Source organism: Benincasa hispida, chromosome 7, assembly GCF_027475165.1.
Source record: "Benincasa hispida cultivar pf3 chromosome 7, pf3_genome.v1.1, whole genome shotgun sequence".
In the NCBI taxonomy this organism is placed as follows: Eukaryota; Viridiplantae; Streptophyta; class Magnoliopsida; order Cucurbitales; family Cucurbitaceae; genus Benincasa; species Benincasa hispida.
In genome coordinates, this window is record NC_143484.1 from 32,955,030 (window position 1) to 32,974,913 (window position 19,884).

Consider the following 19,884-nt stretch of genomic DNA (forward strand, 5'->3'; position numbering starts at 1 on the left):
AAAAATAAAAACTAATCATATATCAATCTCAAAATAAATATATATACTAATAACAAGATTTGTAATTTCATTTAAAATTAAAAACAACTTAATTATTAAAATTAAATAATTTTTATAATATTTTATTAACAAAAATATAGGTCAATAGTCATTTATCAATATATCCATAAAATTAACCTTCCAACATAGTATCAACATTGATTTCTTTAGTGGACGAACTCAATGTTCTATGTGCTGTTCAAATTTCATTACCACTTTGTACTTAACTCTTTTTTATGGAAGGAGAAGGACCCAATTGAGACAAGGTAATAAATTAAAAAATGCACTAATTTTATACATGTAGCTAATATATTCTGTACTGAGTTTTTTTATAAAAAAAAATAGAAAAAACTAACTTACATAAGAATAAAAAGGCAATCAATGGCAAGAAAAAGGGAATAAAAAAAAAAGTCAAGAAACTCTGTACTCCAGAAACTTCTCCAACCAAAAATACTTTGGCACTGCCAACCAGCTCTGGATTCATGGGAAGAATTTGCACTGATTCTTCAGATTATTGAGTCCCCACTAACTATAATATGCTAAGGCTTAACAGTCAACACAATCTGTGATGTTCAATCCTGTTAAAGATGTAGTAAGCGAAACCAAGTTTTGATGATCCTTGTGCTTGTTCCAAGCTGCTTGAAACTGCACGCCTTTGCTCCTGAAAACAACCAAAATCAGAACCTGAAGATTCAATCAGGACAGGCAAACATGATATGAGAACGCCCTATTCTTACTGTTGGAGCAGGATAAGTGCATCAACGACATGCTTTCTGATTGCATCACCAAAAGTTCTTGATTCGGCCTTTTCGTATAACAGTGCAAGCTCATCCACCAATCTGCCACCAGTATACAACCATATGAGTGGAACTTCTAAAGCAATTGATAGATGCAGCAGCATGTGGCACAAATATGAAGATGGCCATTAAAATGGTGTGAGAAATAAGTGCTGTCCTGTTATTATAGTTGATGGCTATATTTTATTGTTTCTAAAGATCTTCATGGACACCAGAAATTAATCCATTTAAAGGTCATGCAACAGTAGTAATGCAAAGAGAATAACTGTATTATGATCTTGAAAGAACTATGGTTGAACTTCATGGAACACTAAAAAAGAACAGAATTAGGGAGGTCTCCAGTCCTCTCCAATACTCAATTGATGTATTTCCTAGTTCCAAAATTCAGATAGGGGGACACTGTAAAATCTGACTTTCTTTATTACCTACCACTTTCTAATCTCTTTCCTTTGCTAACTAGTTTAACAACTGAATGTTGGTCCCATATGATGGATAGGATAGCTTGACAAATGCCCTATGTTCCCACACAGATTCTCTCCCATATTTTCTTCTTAAATAACCATGGGTATGTGACTATTCCTACAGAACACTGCTTGATCAAGCACAGGACAGGTGAAAGTACGCAAAGAAAGCACGATTGCTTGATTTGAACTGGAGATAGTTTCATTAAGCACTTGAAAACAGGTGAAAGTAACGAAAGCACAGCAGAATCTGAACGGGATGAAATTGTGAACGTAACCAAAAAAGATTACATCAAAAACTATAAATTATAAAAGAAAAGAAAAATAAAGATATCATCAAATTCAAGAAACGTAAAACATAAAAATCCATAACCTTTCAACATATGGCGTATTCCTTATCCATGTTAACCTCACAACTGTTTGTATTCTCTGTAGAACCTGCCCAATGATAACAAAATAAGTTTAACTAATGAAATCCAGGAACTGCACACAAAATGAACTAAACTTATGCAATAGTGTCCGTCAGAAAAAGGCAACATGTTCGCATGAGAAAGAAGTCTCCAGGAGTGAGCACTGCGAAACTCTAGCAAGGTGTGAAACCCTGCTCATCAGCGCAACTCCAGGGACTAAAATCACAAATATAAATAATCACATAAAAGTTCTCTCACTTTCAAGAAATGACACTGATACAAGTTACAAGTGGACTAGTTACAAAAAGATTTATTGTAGGACTCAAATGCAGAGCAGCGTCAAGAATCGAAAACCTATTTGATCAGAAAATTAGTTTTCGAAATAAGAGTTACGTTATTTAGAGGTCCATGAAGTGACTTCTTCTCAACTGAGAAAAAGTGAGTTCATGAAATTCATTATAGACATGTATGGTTCTTTAAATATTTACCGTTTAAAGGTATGGTTGATACAAATCCCAACTAAATACCTATAAAAATACAGAAAATAAAAGGTAGAAGGAAAAATTGGACTGCTCTTTCCTACGCATAGCAAAACATTTGTAAGAAATTTAAGGTCCCCCTTGCCCTTGCATTCCAAAATGAAGACGGTTATCCAAAAGTTATTCGTTTGATGCTTGAACTGAAAGGCTGCAAATCAGGAAATCGACACAAGAAAATTTCCGGTAGGAACTGGCAGAAGAAAGTTCACTTTAAAATCCTCTGATATATTCTCAAACAAAAATGTTTTCTTCCTAACAGAAGTAGAAGAGTCATAACATCTAAAGAATTCAGAGAATAGAAATAATATGAATAATATTTAATCTACCTACTAACACCATTAAAAAATTAACAGTTATTTATTGCTTTGAAAAAAAAAAAGAGAAAATCTCCCTTCTCTCATTCCTATTTTCCATTCTTCTCTTCTACTAGTAAAAAAAATAATGGCCCCCAGTAGATGCAATCAGGAAGTATTATTCACCATATAATATTATCCTGTATAATTAAATGACAAAAATCATATATCTCTTACTAGTAAAGTGGTTTCATCATCTTCAGCATTCATCCACTGGAAGAAAAGTGGAAATATGCGCCTTGTATGAGCCAACAACACCAAACCCATACAGTTGAAAAGAGGTTCAATGTGTTGAAGCCATGCAATACGGCGTTCCTTGTTTCTTGGCTGCCGCTCCAAGTGACCCAACATTTCATTAACCATCCTTTCAATCCTATGCAAGCATACAAATGAAAAAAATTTATATGTGTGTTTGACACGACCAAACCCATACAGTTAAAATGACTAGGTCAGATAAGCATGAATTCTAGCAGTGTTGCCACTTATTACCAAAGAGAGAATGCATTACAACAAAAAAGTTTACCATGAGCTACGGGGATTCATTTTATGAATGCTAGTTGCAAGAAGAACCGACATTTCGACAACGTAAGGCCATATCTCATCACTTGAAGGGACATTTGAGCAGCACGCATCAAGAATCACATCATCGTACCGACCAAGCTCTGCAGCATTGACATTTTTTGCAAGATGTATAAAGCTAACCATGCCCTGCCCCTGAAAATAGACAAAGAAATTATAATTTTTCATTTAGTACAGAAGCAACTGCAAACTATGAAATTAAGAGATAAGCTTCTCGTTCACACAGCATAAATCTGAATCAAAATACTAAGTTCCATTTCCAGCATGAAAAAGCATGATATTCAATAGAGTTGGCAAGTATCAGAGATGGCAAAAAGGGAAATCAGAATGCTTACTTTGACTTCCGGTGACCAGTGATCAAGAGCAGTCAGTGCACAAGGAATCACCAAATTACACAACTTCCCTAAATGTGGATAATCAATCTGCAAGAATTTCTCCAAAAACAAAGCCCAAATCAACACAAAATACCAGCAACACACGGAACTACAGTATACCTAACAAGAACAAAACCTCAGACCTGAGTAATGAACCATCCAAGTTGATGGGCCGCAACAATAGCAAACCCCACAGGCACCCTCGCTGATGCAGCGGAAACCTCATCAACCTCGTCAGATTTATCTATAGAGCTCTCCTTAATCCTCTCCTTCAACAACGGAAGCACCTTAGGAATGATTTCCACCACCAATCTTTTCTCCTCCGGTATCAAACTAAAATCTAAACCCAGCTCCTCAATGTTCTTCGAAAACCCATCGCAGGATGCAGAGGCATACGCTTTCGAGAGCATTCGAAACGCTGACTCGGCAGCAAGTGAGAGGTCTTCCGGAATCCATGAAAGAAGATCAAAGGTCGAGGAACGGGAAGACAATATTAAAGCACATGCTAGTGCGAAATCTTTGATGGAGGAGTAAATATCATCCTCAGAAGGATTAACTGAAACTGAGGTTTTTCGAGGTAGAAGGGATTCAAGAATGGCTTTAACAGAGACATTCGACCCCTCTGAAGGTTTATCGCAGATTTTCGAAAGGGATTTGATGATTGGTTCCGAAAACCTAAAATCACAAAAAAGGATAAATTACATTCAAGAAATGCGAGAAGAAGAGAAAGATAGAGCGTGTGCACAAGAGGGACTTACTGAATACAGAGCTCATGAAGAAGTTGAAGGGAGTTCGGCATTGTTATGACTCAGTTGAAATCGGCTTCTCTTCCAACGGATTAATAGTTTGACCAGAAAGTTCTCGCCGGAGCGCACAGCTCAACAAACACGGCGGAGGTGATCGGAGAAAATGGTTGCAACCCCAATTCAGTAAAGAGGATTGCGGAATACGAGATGCTGATAGCAATGGGCGCCAGATATGTATTAAGTTCCTTCTTCATGTTTAAGAGATCATTTCAACAGGGAGGTGTTCTTCTGAACATATTATTAGTATCTTGAATATTCTTTTACAAAAATTTCACAAAATGACCCAACACCCCCAAAAGTTCTAACTTTATCCATTCCTAAAAACTCGATTGTTGTTAATATTTTTACATGTGAAGTACCAGATTTATCCCTAAAATTAAAACCTCTTAATCTACCTACCTTCTTCTTCCAATTTCTTCCACGATTTAGCACATGTATTCAATATAACACCAACATTCCAAGAGAGCATTTATTCTCAATTAATATTCTACCAACAACATTGAATGTTATTGATATCGAGAATGTAAGGTCAGTCTTGTTTGTTCATTTTTATTTGAACTGCCTAACTTTTTCTCTCAGAGTTTCAGTCCAACATTCTCATTGTCGATCGCTTTCATCTTCGTTCAGTTCATTTTGTCTTTTGGTACACAGAATTCACGTTCATTAGAACAAAAAACAGAGAGAATGTAAGTGTTCGCGTAGTATTTTTCTTCCAAGATCGCTTTCATAAAGATAGGAGATTGTCCACCATAATGTAAGTGATCGTTCAGTATTATATAAACGATCGTTTATATACAACTAAACAATCACTTACCTTAATATGGGTGATCTCTTATAATTTACTAGGCAAATGCTTATAATTTTTTATGTGATTTATTATAACTTGTTGGGCGATTTATTATAACTTGTTGGGTGATTGCTTGCTTTAATAGCAATTTGAATCCAATTGTGAATTTCTGATTGCAGATCAATGACGTAACTCTTATCGTTGTACGATTTTGGTGGGGAATGGGACCAATCCGGAAGCAATTATGTTGGAGGTCTATGAAAGGTTTGAAGGTTGGAAATGATATAATGTGTGGTGAACAGAGTACTTTGCACCAACAACGGAATATCACCCGGATATGTTTGATGTACGCATCAAGTGTTGTTACAATATATTGGCCTCAATTCCCCAAATTGACATAGTTAATGATGAAGATCTTAGTTTCTTTTTAGAAGACAATGATTAGAGATGTCCATTTTTCCTATGAGGGCGAGTCCCTCAACGGGAATCCCCGATTAGATAGAGAATGAAGGAGGGAATGGGGAGAATTTTCTCCCCGTTAGCCAAACGAGAACACGAGGAATATTCCCCGTCCCCCGCCCCAACTCCCCACCCTGTCTCGCCATATATATGTGTATGTACTATAATATACATATATGTATTATATATATATAGATGAAGTATGATTATGATTTATAACTCACAACATATATTTATATATTTTGTGAATTATATATATATAGTTTTATGAAACTATAGTTTTTATTAATTAGTCTTTTCCCAATTCTCATCATAAGTTTTTTCATACTTTAATGTTCTTTTAAAATAGAGACGTCAAAACTTTCTTACTTTTAAGACGTGTATATTGTAATGTTTAAGTTGAAAGCTAGTGATTAGTATTTACATTTTAACTTTTAGAAACTATGAGATGAACTATTCTAGTTATATCTATGCTAATAAAATATTGTTGTTTTTATATATTAAAAAATTATAGTGTTTTATTTAAATATAAATGTATTGGAAAGGATGATTTAATATAGAAAGTTCTAAAAAAATTATATCGTTGAGAAAATTTTTTTAAAAAAAAACTTGTTAAATAATAAATAAATTAAAAAAAAAACTAACGAAAAATTTTCCCTGTGGGGATGGGATTGAATGGGGGTCAGGGACGGGGACGAAAAAGCCTTCCCCATCCGTGACCACCCCCCTGGATATCTTTAGCAATGATGCATCCTGGATGTCGTTGTTTTCATCAATTGGTCGAATACCGCCTAAGGGATATAAATGAAGATGTTAAGCGAGATTATGGGGTGAATATAAGCTACAGACGGGCTTATATGTAAGAGAGTATGCATTGACGTTCACACAAGGGTTGCTGGAAGGATCATATGATAAACAATACTTTAAGTACGTTTTTGTGCATTTGGTCCGTGATTAGGGGATTCTTGAACTGTATCCATCTTATACTCATTATTGATGGGCCCTATTTGCACGAAAAATACAAAGGTATGTTGTTAATAACAACATTTATTGATGGCAATAACAACATATATCTTATCGCGTTCAGTATTGTAGATGGTGAGAATGATGCATCATGGACTTGGTTCATGACTCATTTGAAGACTTCGATTGGAGACACTCCGAATTTAGTGATTATATTAGATCATAACATCTCTATTGAAGTTGTCTCAAGTGTATTCCTCAAGGCATTTCATGCCCTATATGAAGGAATTGAATTCCCCAGTGGAAGCGCGTGAACGTGTGTGCTTTCAAAGTTCATTTTAGAAATCGTGAAAAACAGAGAAAACATACAAATCAGTATAAGATAAACATACGTATATATATAAGCATGTTTTTACAGATAAGAATGTATTAGAACTAATCCTTGAAAACTATCTTCAAGAAATTCTTCTCTACAACTCACGAACAACCATGAACTTCTCTATACAGACTTCTCTTTCAAACTCAACGTAAAACAGGACACCACCACTGAGCTTTCCTTGCTATTCTTCAAAATAAGAATCAAAGATGTGTGGGCTCCTTGATTTTGGTAAGGGAAGTCAATTTGAGAGAGGGAGAGACAGAGATATTTTTTTTTATTGAGAGGAAGACGAGTGAAAAATATCTACAGAAGAAATCACTTCTTCTGTGTTTCAACAAGAACTTACTTCCATGTTTTACTCATGTGAGTGGAGATAACTCCCCTCAACTTCACGTCAACTCCCTTGCTAACTACTGAGGAATCAACATTAATATCTAATTTAATATTAAATTAAATCCTACTTAATTTAATTTAATTAAATTCAAATTAATTAATATCAATTAATTAAGTGTCATATATTTAATTAATATTGAAGGGATTGGAATTCCCCGCAGCAGAAGTAATTGGATGTCGTTGTCTTTTAATTTCGTTTTATAGAATAATTCAAAGCGATGGAAACACAAGGATAAACATAATAAACTAAGCATGCTTGTATTGTGATGAAAATAGAGAAGAGGGGAAAGATATATCACTTACCCTTAAAGTTCCGTATTCTCGCTTCCTCTCCACACCATGTCTTCTTCTCCCGATCTCACGAACCTGACACCACGAACACAACAACAAAGAAGGGGATACCACCACGAGAAATTCCTTGTTATTCTCATGGATGAGAATCATGTAGAGTTTCGTGTGCTTGCACTCAATCTTGGTAAAAGGGAAGAATGAGAGCTTGAGAGATTTTTTTTTAGAGAATCACATAGAGAGATATAAAGAGGGATGAAGAAGAAGATGATCATCTCTCTTCTGTTTTCACATTTTTTGGAGGTTGGGGGTTGAGAGAGTTATAACTTCATCCCTTTTTAATTTTAAAATTCAAATTCAGAAAATTTTGAATTTTAATAATAATATAATATATATTAACTAACTTACTACATATATAAATATTAAACTATATGTTATATCACATATAACATATAACCTATAGTTTATATTATATCACATACAATATAAATTATAGTTTTTATATAATTACATTTTTATAAATCAGTATTTGAATCATGTTCAAATAACAATATAGTTGCAATACGAATCATATTCACATTAATTTTAACTTATAGTTTCTATATCAATCATATCCATATAATGAATTATATTCAAATATTTATTTCTCTCATAAAACTATATAAATTTAATATGAATCATGTTTATATTAATTTTAACATATAGTTTTTATATGAATCAATATTCATATAAATAATATTTGAATCATATTCAAATATTTATTTATCTCATAAAACTATATAATGTGTCAACATACACTATACTTTGTAATGTATAAACATACATTATTTAATTGTATCTCATACAATTAATTTCCTTGAAATAATTTGAACAATTCAAATTAAATCAAAATTAATTTGATTCTCATTAGTCCTTATAAGCTAACAAGGGGACTTTATGGACCTATAAATTAAAGCTCCAATAGTACTTGATTAATTAATTAAATTAACCAGCCTTGATTAACTATCGATCGCTCCACTAAAGACCAACAATTGCACTATTCGCACTATAGATATATTTTTGTGTCCATTGGATATAACTAATCAACAGTACGTTGCTCCTTCATAAATTGCTCGTAAGTACAACTGGATCAAATTATCGTTTTACTGTTGTAGTATTACATCTAACTCCTTAAGTACCACTGATCCCTCTAATGAATAATTAGTCATAGTCCAACTATAACTGAACCCTTATCCGGCCAGGAGAGGGTGAGGCGCCTCATTGTTCAAGTCCCGAAATCAACTCTTTAGGGAACAATTTATCTACTTACCCTAATAATAGGGAAGGAGCGAATTCCTTTTTGTGTAGTTGTATTCCTAGCTTCTCAATCAGGTGAATCCCCAAAATGGTAGGCTTATTAAATCAGAGAATCTGGCCAGTCTCACTCATACAAATCAAAGTACTGCCCTCATAAGCAACAGTTCACAATTCCCTCGGGATTCAGGTCAAGTCACCTATAGTCATCATAGTGAAATGTAAGTTTTTTCCAACAACGGTGTTATAAAGAGAGACTATGCATTTCATGGTCCGGTCTTGTATAAACTCTTTGTATAAGATACTCCCATCACATATCTCCACATGAATGATCAATGATCATTTGTAGTATTTTACAACAATTGTAATAACTACAAAGCGGGATGTATTAATAGTTTTACCAGGATAAGGCACCCAACCTTATCCACATACTATATACCATTTAGATTATCATTTAAACATGATCCACTTGTATGTCTCCACATACAGTTTAAGTTACATAAGGTGATCTTGAATCTTTGGTTAATGGATTATTGCATATAAAACTAATCAACCATTGATTCAAATAACATATAACTACGAGGCTTTAGGGCATACATCCCAAGTCGAGGAAATGTAAGCCAATAAGACATGTGTCCTAGGGCATATCCTATATCCTACATGCTCTCTCACTTGCCTTAGCACACTAGAGACATGTCTCGTAGTCCCAGGCTGTCTAGGAGATTCTCTCACACTTTAGTCTAGAGAATCCTTTTATATAATTCACACTGTTATGTCAATAAAAACCATCCGTTCACCAGCAAGATGGTTCTCTTATTCTGTTTTATTCCTACAACTTGGTGGTTACATATGTCCTCAAACTCAATTCTTACACCACATTATTTCATAAAAGTGGATAGATTAAGTTATATCTGAAACAACTTTCAAATATCTTAGGACACACTTGACTTATGCAAATTATTGCTTCACACACCAAAAATTGCCTTATCGACTATACACCAACTAGGATAAAACACGAATTTCTCTAAATCTAATATGAAATAGGGTATCCTGTAAAAGATCAAATCTTAAACTATATACACCTATATCTCATTATTAATAAATTTTAATTTTCAAAACTCAATGGTCATACCATCAATTTTACCAATTTAATTAACCAATTATATATCAAATGTTAATTAAGTTTCATGTAAGATTTACACCCCCTCAACATTTGAGGTATCTTAGGAAACTTTTTCCTTAGACATATCAATTTTATTGTAGAATGGTACATTACCATTCCATTGAAGTAATTGTATCGAACATTTAACAACTACTTTGTAAACGTAAGATGCATGAGACAAATTTAACATCATATCCTAAACATCTATATATGGACTTTTTGTTGGGGCTGATGCCCTAAATCTCGTGGGCCTTGTATTTTGTAATTTTATTATACAAACATTTTATTTATCTAATAAAATTTGAAGCATTTTATTTGATATTTAGTAGCATTAACCCATAAAACCAATAAACTAAAATCTAAGATTATCTTCTGTAACTTAAACATATATGTGGAGATATACAGGTGGATCATGTTTAAGTGATAACCTAAACTGTCTGTAGTAGATGAATAAGGTTAGGTATCTTATCCTTGTGACACTACGAATATGACCAGCTTTTTAGTTGTTACAATTGTTATAAAGTGCTACAAATGATTTGATCCTAATCATTCATGTGGAGAAATATGAGCGTGGGTATTCTATAAAAATAGATTGTATAAAACCGGACCATGAAATGAATAGTCTCACTATATAACAACGTTAATAGAAGAGACTTACATTTCTCTAGGATGACCATAGGTGACTTGACCTGAATCTTGAATGAGTTGTGAACTTTGCCTATGAAGACAGTTCTTTGATTTACATGGATGAGAGTGGTCAGTTCACCAACTCAATAAGCCTACCATTTTGGGGATTCGTCTGATTGGGGAGCTAGGAATGCAGCTACACAAGAAGGAATTCACTCTTTCTCTGTAGTTAGAGAAAATAAAGAAATTACTCCCTCAATGGCTGATTTTGGGCTTGAACAATGTGGCATCACACCCTCTCCTAGCTGAAGAGGGGTTTGGTCATAATTGGACTATGATTTATTGTTCATTGAAGGGATCAGTGGTACTTAAGAAGTTAAGTGTAACTACAGGGGCAAAACGGTCATTTTGGCCTAGTTATACTTATGAGCAATTTGTAAAGGATCATCGCACTATTAATTGGTCATATCCAATGGACACTAGTATATTTGTAGTGCGAAAAGTGCAGCTGTAGGTCTTTAGTGAAGTGACTGGCAGTTAATAGAAGTTGATTAATTTAATTAAAATAGTTTAATTTATTGATCAAGTATCATTGGAGCTTCAAACTATAGATTCATAAGATCCCTTTGTAGCTTAATTGGGATAATTAAGAATCAAATTAATTTTGGATTAATTCGAATTATTTAAATTAATTGAGAAAATTAATTATATATGATATAATTATATAAATTAATTATATAATATAATTAATATAATGTATTTGGTACATTATAATATAAAGTTTATTTCAGATAAAATAAATATTTGAATATGATTCAAATATTGATTATACAGATTAGATTCATATAATTAAATTTAATATAAATTTGATTTATATTAAATACCATAAATTATTGAGAGAATTACAAACTATAGGTTATATTGTATTTTATATAATATAAACTATAGGTTATGTGCTATATTTGATATAACATATAAATAAATTAGTTAGTATATTATTATTTAAATTAAAATTTAATTTTAATTTGAATTTAAATTAAAAGAAGGGAGTTATTAAATAACTTCACTCCGTTATTTACTCTAATTTACATGTGGTTGGGTGGTTGGTGTGGATCTTCATCTTCTTCACTGCAAAAAAAATAATAATAATAATAAATAAATAAAATACACAAAAGGTCTGTGTGTGTGCTTTTTCGATTGATCTACTACTCTCCCAACTACTCTCTTTAGAGAACAAAAGAAAATTCTTCTCAAATTTTCTTTCTTTCGACCAAATTTAAGAGCAAAGCCCATCACTCTTGCTCAATTTCTGACCCTAAGGAGAATACAGAGGTTTCTTAATTCGTAATGTTCAAGATTGGATTGGGTTTCCTTATCGGCATTTGTACTCCAAGAAGATCGAAGGGTTCGTGATCGAGAGGATTTCGTGAAAAATTATTTGGCTTCAAGGGTTAGTATGACTTAAAACCCTTTCTCCTATTCTCTATTTGTTTTTTAGTATATTGTAGTTTTTAATTAGAATGCATAATTATATCTTTTATAATTTTAATTCACTGTGAAAATTGAATTTGGGATACGATCCTGCTTCCGCTTCGGACCTCATAGTCCTTCACTTTTAATATACAAAAATACTTCAAATCAACTATTTGAAAATTGTTTAAATAGTCAAACTCTCATATTGATTTCCACTTCATTCATAATGAACAAATATCAATATAAAACAGATAAATACACACGTTTCATTTTTTTTTGTCTATACAAGAATATCGTCATCGTTCAAAGTCATTGGTTATGATACTATATCAAAATTCTTATTCTCAAATATTCCAATTGTGAAATTTATTTCTCAAATGAACCAATTTTGCAAGCTTTTTGCAATTAAATCTTTGAAACCTTTCTTAAGAACTGTGTAGATGCATTGAACTTCTTTTTATAAAATAAATTATTCATTTTTATATACCTAATATGCAACAATGAATTAAATAATGCATAAAAACTCTATTATAAAAGCTAGTTCAAAAATTGACTCACAATCCATTTTCACCCAACAGTTTTAGCACTGGTTTTCATATGACGTCAAGAGTCTTACTTTAAAGATCTCTATTGATAGGTTTTTAAGAGATGTATATTTTCTACATTAATTCCTTCAACATTGTGTTATTTTTTTGCTTTTAATACTCATTTTGTAGGTAAAACGGTCTCGGGAGCGATTAAGAGTCATTCTGAGAAATTGAGCTAAAAATGATCGAAAATTGACCAAAAAATTAAGAAAGTTGAAGAGAATCAAAGATATTACCAAAATGCCATCAAACTGAGTGTCATAACTCTCCCAGAAGCGTCGAGCAATGCTTGAAGACAGAACGCATCCTTTTGCTGCAAAACAGGGCAACATTGCAACACTCCCAACAGTTTTGCAACACTTTGGATTTTGACATACTGTCCGCGCGGGCGCCTTGCACAACCCAACATCGAGGGCAGCGTCACAACTCAAGCTCAATGCTTCTTGGCCATTTTTACGATTTAGCATTACAACGCTAGCCTCAGCGTCGTGACGCTACCCTGCTAATATAAATATCTTTTCTTTCATTTTTGCAAAAAGAAGCACGATTCTTATGGAGGCTGGGATTTCTCTCTGTATCATTTCATCTCTTGGATAATTTTGATTCCCATTTAGGTTAGATTTTGATTTTCTTTTTTATTGTAAGCAATATTTTTGTAATTCTTTATGAATTTGTCTATGAGTTTATGAAGTAGTTGTTAAATCTTGTTTCTAATTTCAAGGGTTATTGTAATTCTTTTGAGTTTTCTCTTTTTCTTTATCATTTGCAATCTGAATTGAGTATTTTTTACTCTCTCTCTCTCTCTTTTTTTTTTTTTTTGTTCTTGAAGCATGTTGAATGATCTATATCTTGAGCATGTATAGCCTAGATGCTTGGTTTTGTCACAATCATGATTGAATGCATTGCTTTCAATGTGTTCGATAGAATGCCTAGCCAAGATCTACAAGAGGCAATAGTAATTGTGTGTTCTACTCTTAGAATGCATTAATTACTAGATTGGAGAAAATTTGGTTAATTGAATAAGCTATCTTGACGATTAATTGGCGCAATTGAATCCTAAAATTTAATGCACATGTTTTCTTTTCTATATGGCCGCTATCAAACCTAATAGAGGTAGAAGCATGTAGGTTGAATAAGGTTAGGCCTATCCAACCTTAATCAATGTTTAGGATGCTCTCTTGACTAGGTTATTGCTAGTTGAGTAGAGGCTAGCTTAATCGAGTTAAGTAAGTAGTTGCGAGCATAATTCGATTGTGAATTTAATTTGTAAAATTCGATGATAAAAATTGCATTGAACATCTAACTTGAATTAGGAGCAAGATTGTTCTATACTTGTTTACATTCATCCTTTGTTTCTTGATTTTAGGTATGTTTCTATTTTAAACAAAACTCCCCGTTTTATTGCTTTTATAGTCAAACTTAGCTTAAGAAAAGATTAAACAAGCCTTCCCTGTGGATCGACCTCGTGCTTGCCACTTATACTACGTGTTAGTATAAGATGTAGGTTAGGTGAATTATAGACTTTGTTTGGTTCGGGTTATTTAGAACTAACGGCATCCATTTAGCTCCGAACATCTATCTCCAAGTACTACACTTGCAAGTCTCCTTTTTGTAAATCTATTTATATCCTTTGAGGTTGCCCTCATCAACGAAAATCTACAAAAAGTTGATTAAGTATACTACTTTATCTCAATTTTGACTTTAACAAAATATCTCTTTGTTAACCTCCTTCAATTCTTTTCATTCATCATGACACCTTTGACTTCCAATAAGTAACAGTGAAGGTTGAATCATCGCATAACTCGCTCACTACTATAAGGTTTATAAGTTTTCATCTTGTCATCTTATATGACAATAAAGACTTCAAGTAAGCATTTACAGAGGTTGATTTATCTCATAACTCTCCCACTGTGATGCAGATTTATCTGTTTGACAATTAAAAAATGACGTTTAAATAAAAATAAACGGTAAACAATACTTGTTGACTATTACATGGTTTTACTTGAAATTAATTCATTAACATAGCTTGAGTTACAGGTTTGCAATCTTTTACTTTCCAAATAAATTAGTCTTTGTCATATAAATACATCACTTTACTTTGGACTGTCCGAAAGACCATTTATTGACTCCTCAAGAACTGCCTACATCTAGGTATACTTTTGAACATTTATTTCATCAAGAGTTTGTTTTACAACACCTTCATAATCTATCATTGTTTTGCAAACATTTTGGAGGAAATAACGTTCAAAATTACAATCTCCATTGCATATCCTTAGTGGAGTCAGGCATCAGTGTAATTTTAAAAGATTAGGACTATGTTTAACAAAATACCTAAAATGTACCAAGTTGTACCTAACGCTCAAAGTTGTACCATAATTAATTTCACATTTCTCATGCTGCAACATAATTAAATCCAAATTGTACCTAACGCTCAAAGTTGAGATCTCATCTCATCTCTATCAATTAGGCTTAGTACAATAAATATCCCAAACTGATCATTATGATTTGATCATAAGATTACAATACGCTTTCCTAAATGACTTAAACTTAGTCTAATTTCTTTTGAACATTTCAAAGAAAGTAAGACTTAAGTTGCATTAGAATAAGATACATTTATTCATAAATACTCATCAATCATATTAATGATTTATTTATGAAGTCAGACTTATGCTTTCAATCATAAGACCACCTGGGTCAAAGAAAGTTCGACATTGGCCAAGTAACCTTATATAATAAAATTTTAATGACACACCTAAAGTTCGACATTGGCCAAGTAACCTTATCTATTAAAGTTTCAATGACACACCTGCATAAAAACAAGACTTTAACAAGTAATAATAATTCAACTCTAACTCTTAGAGGGTTACCTTAAGTGTCATTTAAAAGCCAAAGACATGTATCCCAATAGGAGAATAAAATATTTCTTTCTTTCTGGATTCATTAATTCTTATATTCTCTTAGTTTAATATACAGATGTGAATCTTTAACACATAGAAAATGTATTTATTTAAAGCTGAACATATTTTCAAAACAACTTTTGAAAGCATGCCTTATTACTAAAACCATTCATACTCTATGAAATATTTAATGATAAAGTTTGGAGAAATTGAATTTTGCCTATGGTGATTAAAAGCACTATATTGAGCATAAATAAACAACATTTTAATTTAACACGCAAAAATGTATTTATTTAAAATTGAACATATTTTTAGAACAACTTTTGAAAATATGTTTTTATCACTAAAACTATTTATACTCTATGAAATGTTTAGTAATAACGTATAGAGAAATTGAATTTCTCTTATGGTGATAAAAGCACCATATTCAGCATAAATGAACAATATTTTAATGTCTCCCACTATTTTAACTGAGATGAGCTTTTCGTTGCCAACTAGTAGAACTATTCCATTTAATTAAGTATTCGCCAAGATTTACAATCTAATTGTAATGAAGAAAAATTCTGATAGTGAATCATTATTCAACTATCAAGGTGTGAATCTGTATTCTCCACCCAAAACTTATTAAATCAAATTTTCATATTCTTATTTTCTTCCTTTTGAGGTATTTCTAAAATTCCTCATCACGTGACATTCCAAACTAATTTGGAAACATTTCCCTCGTTAGCTCTAGTCATTATGATTTCCTTGGACTCAGATAATACTTAACTTTGGAGGTCATATAGCTTTCCACTACTCCAACATACAATATGTTTCATCATGACTTTATATTATAGTCCAAAAACATAATATGTTATCTAGACAATAAAGTAAGCTACCACTGCAAAGATTATTCATGAACACTTCATGAATTGTCAACAATTCATTTTAAGAACATTTTCCAAATAAAAGACAAAAGTATACTGCCATTATGTGTTGATGGCTTTTCAGAATAACATATTTATCAAACCTTTTGACTTATATCGGTAATTAAAAAAATTAAAACCTTGAAAGAAAATGACATAATTTTGAATTATATAAAACATCTTAATTGACTATATACAATCTACTATCCATTCTAATTCAACATAGAAATTAAAAGAATAAACCCAATAGATTTAATATGAACCTCATTGAATTTTATTCAAAATTTTTATTGTCATAATATTCCATCGAGTTAGAATAAAAGCCACCAAAGGGTGGTCAACCATTCTTTTACTGGATTGAGACATTCTTAACCAATTGTTACACCAAAATAATTCTTATTCGTATATAGTACAAACCGTGTTTATTATTTATGTATGGATTGCAAATCTATAATATTTAATCCGCAAATTCTGCTATAAAATTATAATTTAAAAGTTTGTACAATAATTCAGCCCTTGAAAACACAAATTACAAGTAATACAAACATTATGAGTTTACTGTCCCTCTCCACTTGGTAAGTATGGATCCCTTCATAATTCTTTTTGAACAGACCCCCCAGCTTCAACAGTGTCTGGTTATAGGTATCTTTGTCTGACCACTATTGTTCAAAGGATCACAAACAAAAAAGGTTTAAGACAAAGGATTGAAAGTGAAAATGTGATCAGAATTCATATTTAACTAACCGTGTTTATTGGGAATGTATATAAATGGTACATTCAAGGCAAAATTCTTTATTAGAGTTCCCCAAGTAAAAGCATAAAGAGGTTGCGATACCAAATCTTTACTCCTTTGTTGCACCTGCAAAATAAGAAAACTCAATAGTTGAATAAATGAGATAATCTTCTTTTTAAAACTGTGAGTAATCAATTAAAACTTATTAAAACTGTGAGTCAAACATTCTTTTAGTGTATTTAGTTAGCATAATGCACATGTTTTCAAGCCAATCAATCGTTTAGTTCTTGTATCTATCGCTTAGCTCCAACGACCCATCATGTAGCTCAATCGTTTAGTAAATGATCTTGCGCATAGGCTATCGTTTAGCTACCGCACCCATCGTTTACCTCCATCATTTAGCGTCGATGCCTTATTGTCTAACGCATTCGCCTATCGCTTAGCATTCTGCCTATCGTGTAGCATGTCTGCTTATCGTCTAGCGTAGCACGGCTATCGTCTAGCGCTCATACCCATCGCGTAGCGCCATCGTGTAGTTTATCACTTAGAGCCCGTGCATCTACTATACGATCGTCCAGCGCCCGCCTACACGATCGTCTAGCGCCCGCGCATCTGCTATACGATCATCTAATGCCTGCGCATATCTACACGATCGTCTAGCACATCGCTTAGCTCTGTGCATATGTTATACGATCGTTTACCTCATCGTTTAGCTCCCCGTATTGCTACACGATCGTCCAGCGCCCACCTACATGATCGCCTACCTCATCGTGTAGTGCACCCATTTGCTACATGATCGTCTACCCAACGCCTTGCGCTCAACATTTCTCTTTCACTACTCTTGCTCACGCATACCCAACGTAGGAGCAACTCTTGGTAACGCCTCTTGCCAATACTTCAACAAATGTATCATATACAACAAAACCATTAATCAAATCGAATTTCAAAGGCCATAGACACATAAAAAGTAGGCCCAAATCTAGGAACAGAGAGACATATTGAAGTGAAACCACAGCTGGCTTTCATTAAGAAATTTACAAAAACAGTCCAGAGGCGTAACTTAAGAAAAAAAATTGCTGTGAGTTTAAGAGAGGAAAGAGATGAAGAGCATACTGATCTGGACGAATGACTAATGACAAACTTCAGATCTGGACTCCAGATTGAACGAAGAACGACAGCACACGGATCAGCGTGTCTGCTCATCATCTAGTGTAGCACGGCTATCGTTTAGCACTCATGCCCATCGCGTAGCGCCATCATGTAGTCTATTGCTTAGCGCCTGTGCATTTGCTATACGATCGTCCAGCGGCCGCCTACACGATCTTCCAACGCCCACACATCTGCTATATGATCATCCAGCGCCCGCCTACACGATCGTCTAATGCTAAGAGGAAAGTTGAGAGGTGTAACATTGAGACATTTACACAAACAGTTGAGAGGCGTAACATAAGAACAAAAATTGTTTTGAGTTTAAGAGAGGAAAGAGAAGAAGAGTATATTGATCTAGACAAACGACGAACGACAAACTTCAAATCTTCAGATCTAAAATTTAGATCGAACGACGGCACACAGATCTGGGTGACTTCAGATCTGGACTTCAAATCCGAGCGACTGGGTGTGGCGGCGCGAGTTGCACGATGAACAAACCTGCACAGAAGCCAGATCTACACCACGACAAACCTGCACGGATTGCATGGCGGCGCGGGTTACGCTACCCATTGGCAAGGGTTTGGAAGAGAGAAGTGAGAAAGAAAAGGGTCTGAAGAGGGAAGTGTGAGAATGAAAGGAAAAAGAAAATAGGGGGAGGGTGAAAAGGGAAAAATTAAGCGGGTCTTTAATGTCGGTTTAAAACCGACATTAAAGGTACCCTTACCATGTCGGTTTAAAATCGACATTAAAGATCCGCTTTTTTAAAAAAAAACAAAACCGACATTAAACATCTGATTTCACTTTTTTCAACCGATATTAAAGCCCAAAATTCTTGTAGTGTATAACAATTAGTTACCATTTATTTGATAAAGAAATCATTAACCTTCTTGACAATTTCTTATAAGTGTGACCTTCCATTTTAGACCTAACCCTAGAGTTCCGCCACAATGATCCAACCGAAGGAAAAAATTGATTGGCACAAAAACTAAAGTGATCCTATCCAATTTTGGAGTTCGCCCTGACATTGACTTAATGCATAAACTATCCGAAGGGGTCGCTCCTAGGGCACCTCGAGGCCGTGCAAGAAGATCTCACGATGCAAACCAATGAGGGAGACGGTAGGATATATTGACACATATCCTTCTCCCACTTACTATAAATACTTTCTTCATTCACCTTGACATTGATCCATGCAAACACCATCCAAAGGGGGACGCTCCAGGGCGCCTCAAGGTCGATCATGAGTCTTACGGTGTGAACTTTTAGAGAGAACATGAGTAAAAAAAAATGACATATCATATACATCTTTTCCCTTCCACTAAGTATTTTACAAATGAGGGTTCATTGTTTAGGTAAATTTGGCCAATAAATTTATCTAAGTGAATTGTTAAATTGACCCAATGTAACTCTTATATTGGAGAGTTTAACAAT

General features: G+C 33.5%; 1 protein-coding gene across 1 annotated transcript; it reads right to left on the bottom strand.

Moving 5' to 3' along the window:
* Positions 1–309: 309 nt before the first annotated feature.
* Positions 310–4,695, bottom strand: LOC120080894 (ARM repeat superfamily protein). The gene is made up of 8 exons (XM_039035564.2): positions 4,311–4,695; positions 3,696–4,227; positions 3,514–3,600; positions 3,123–3,313; positions 2,777–2,972; positions 1,671–1,735; positions 777–878; positions 310–700 (listed from the first exon to the last, which is right to left on the bottom strand). Exons 1-8 carry the CDS (start codon positions 4,349–4,351, stop codon positions 586–588), a joined length of 1,329 nt encoding a protein of 442 aa, XP_038891492.1. The 5' UTR covers positions 4,352–4,695; the 3' UTR covers positions 310–585.
* Between the last annotated feature and the right edge of the window lie 15,189 nt (positions 4,696–19,884).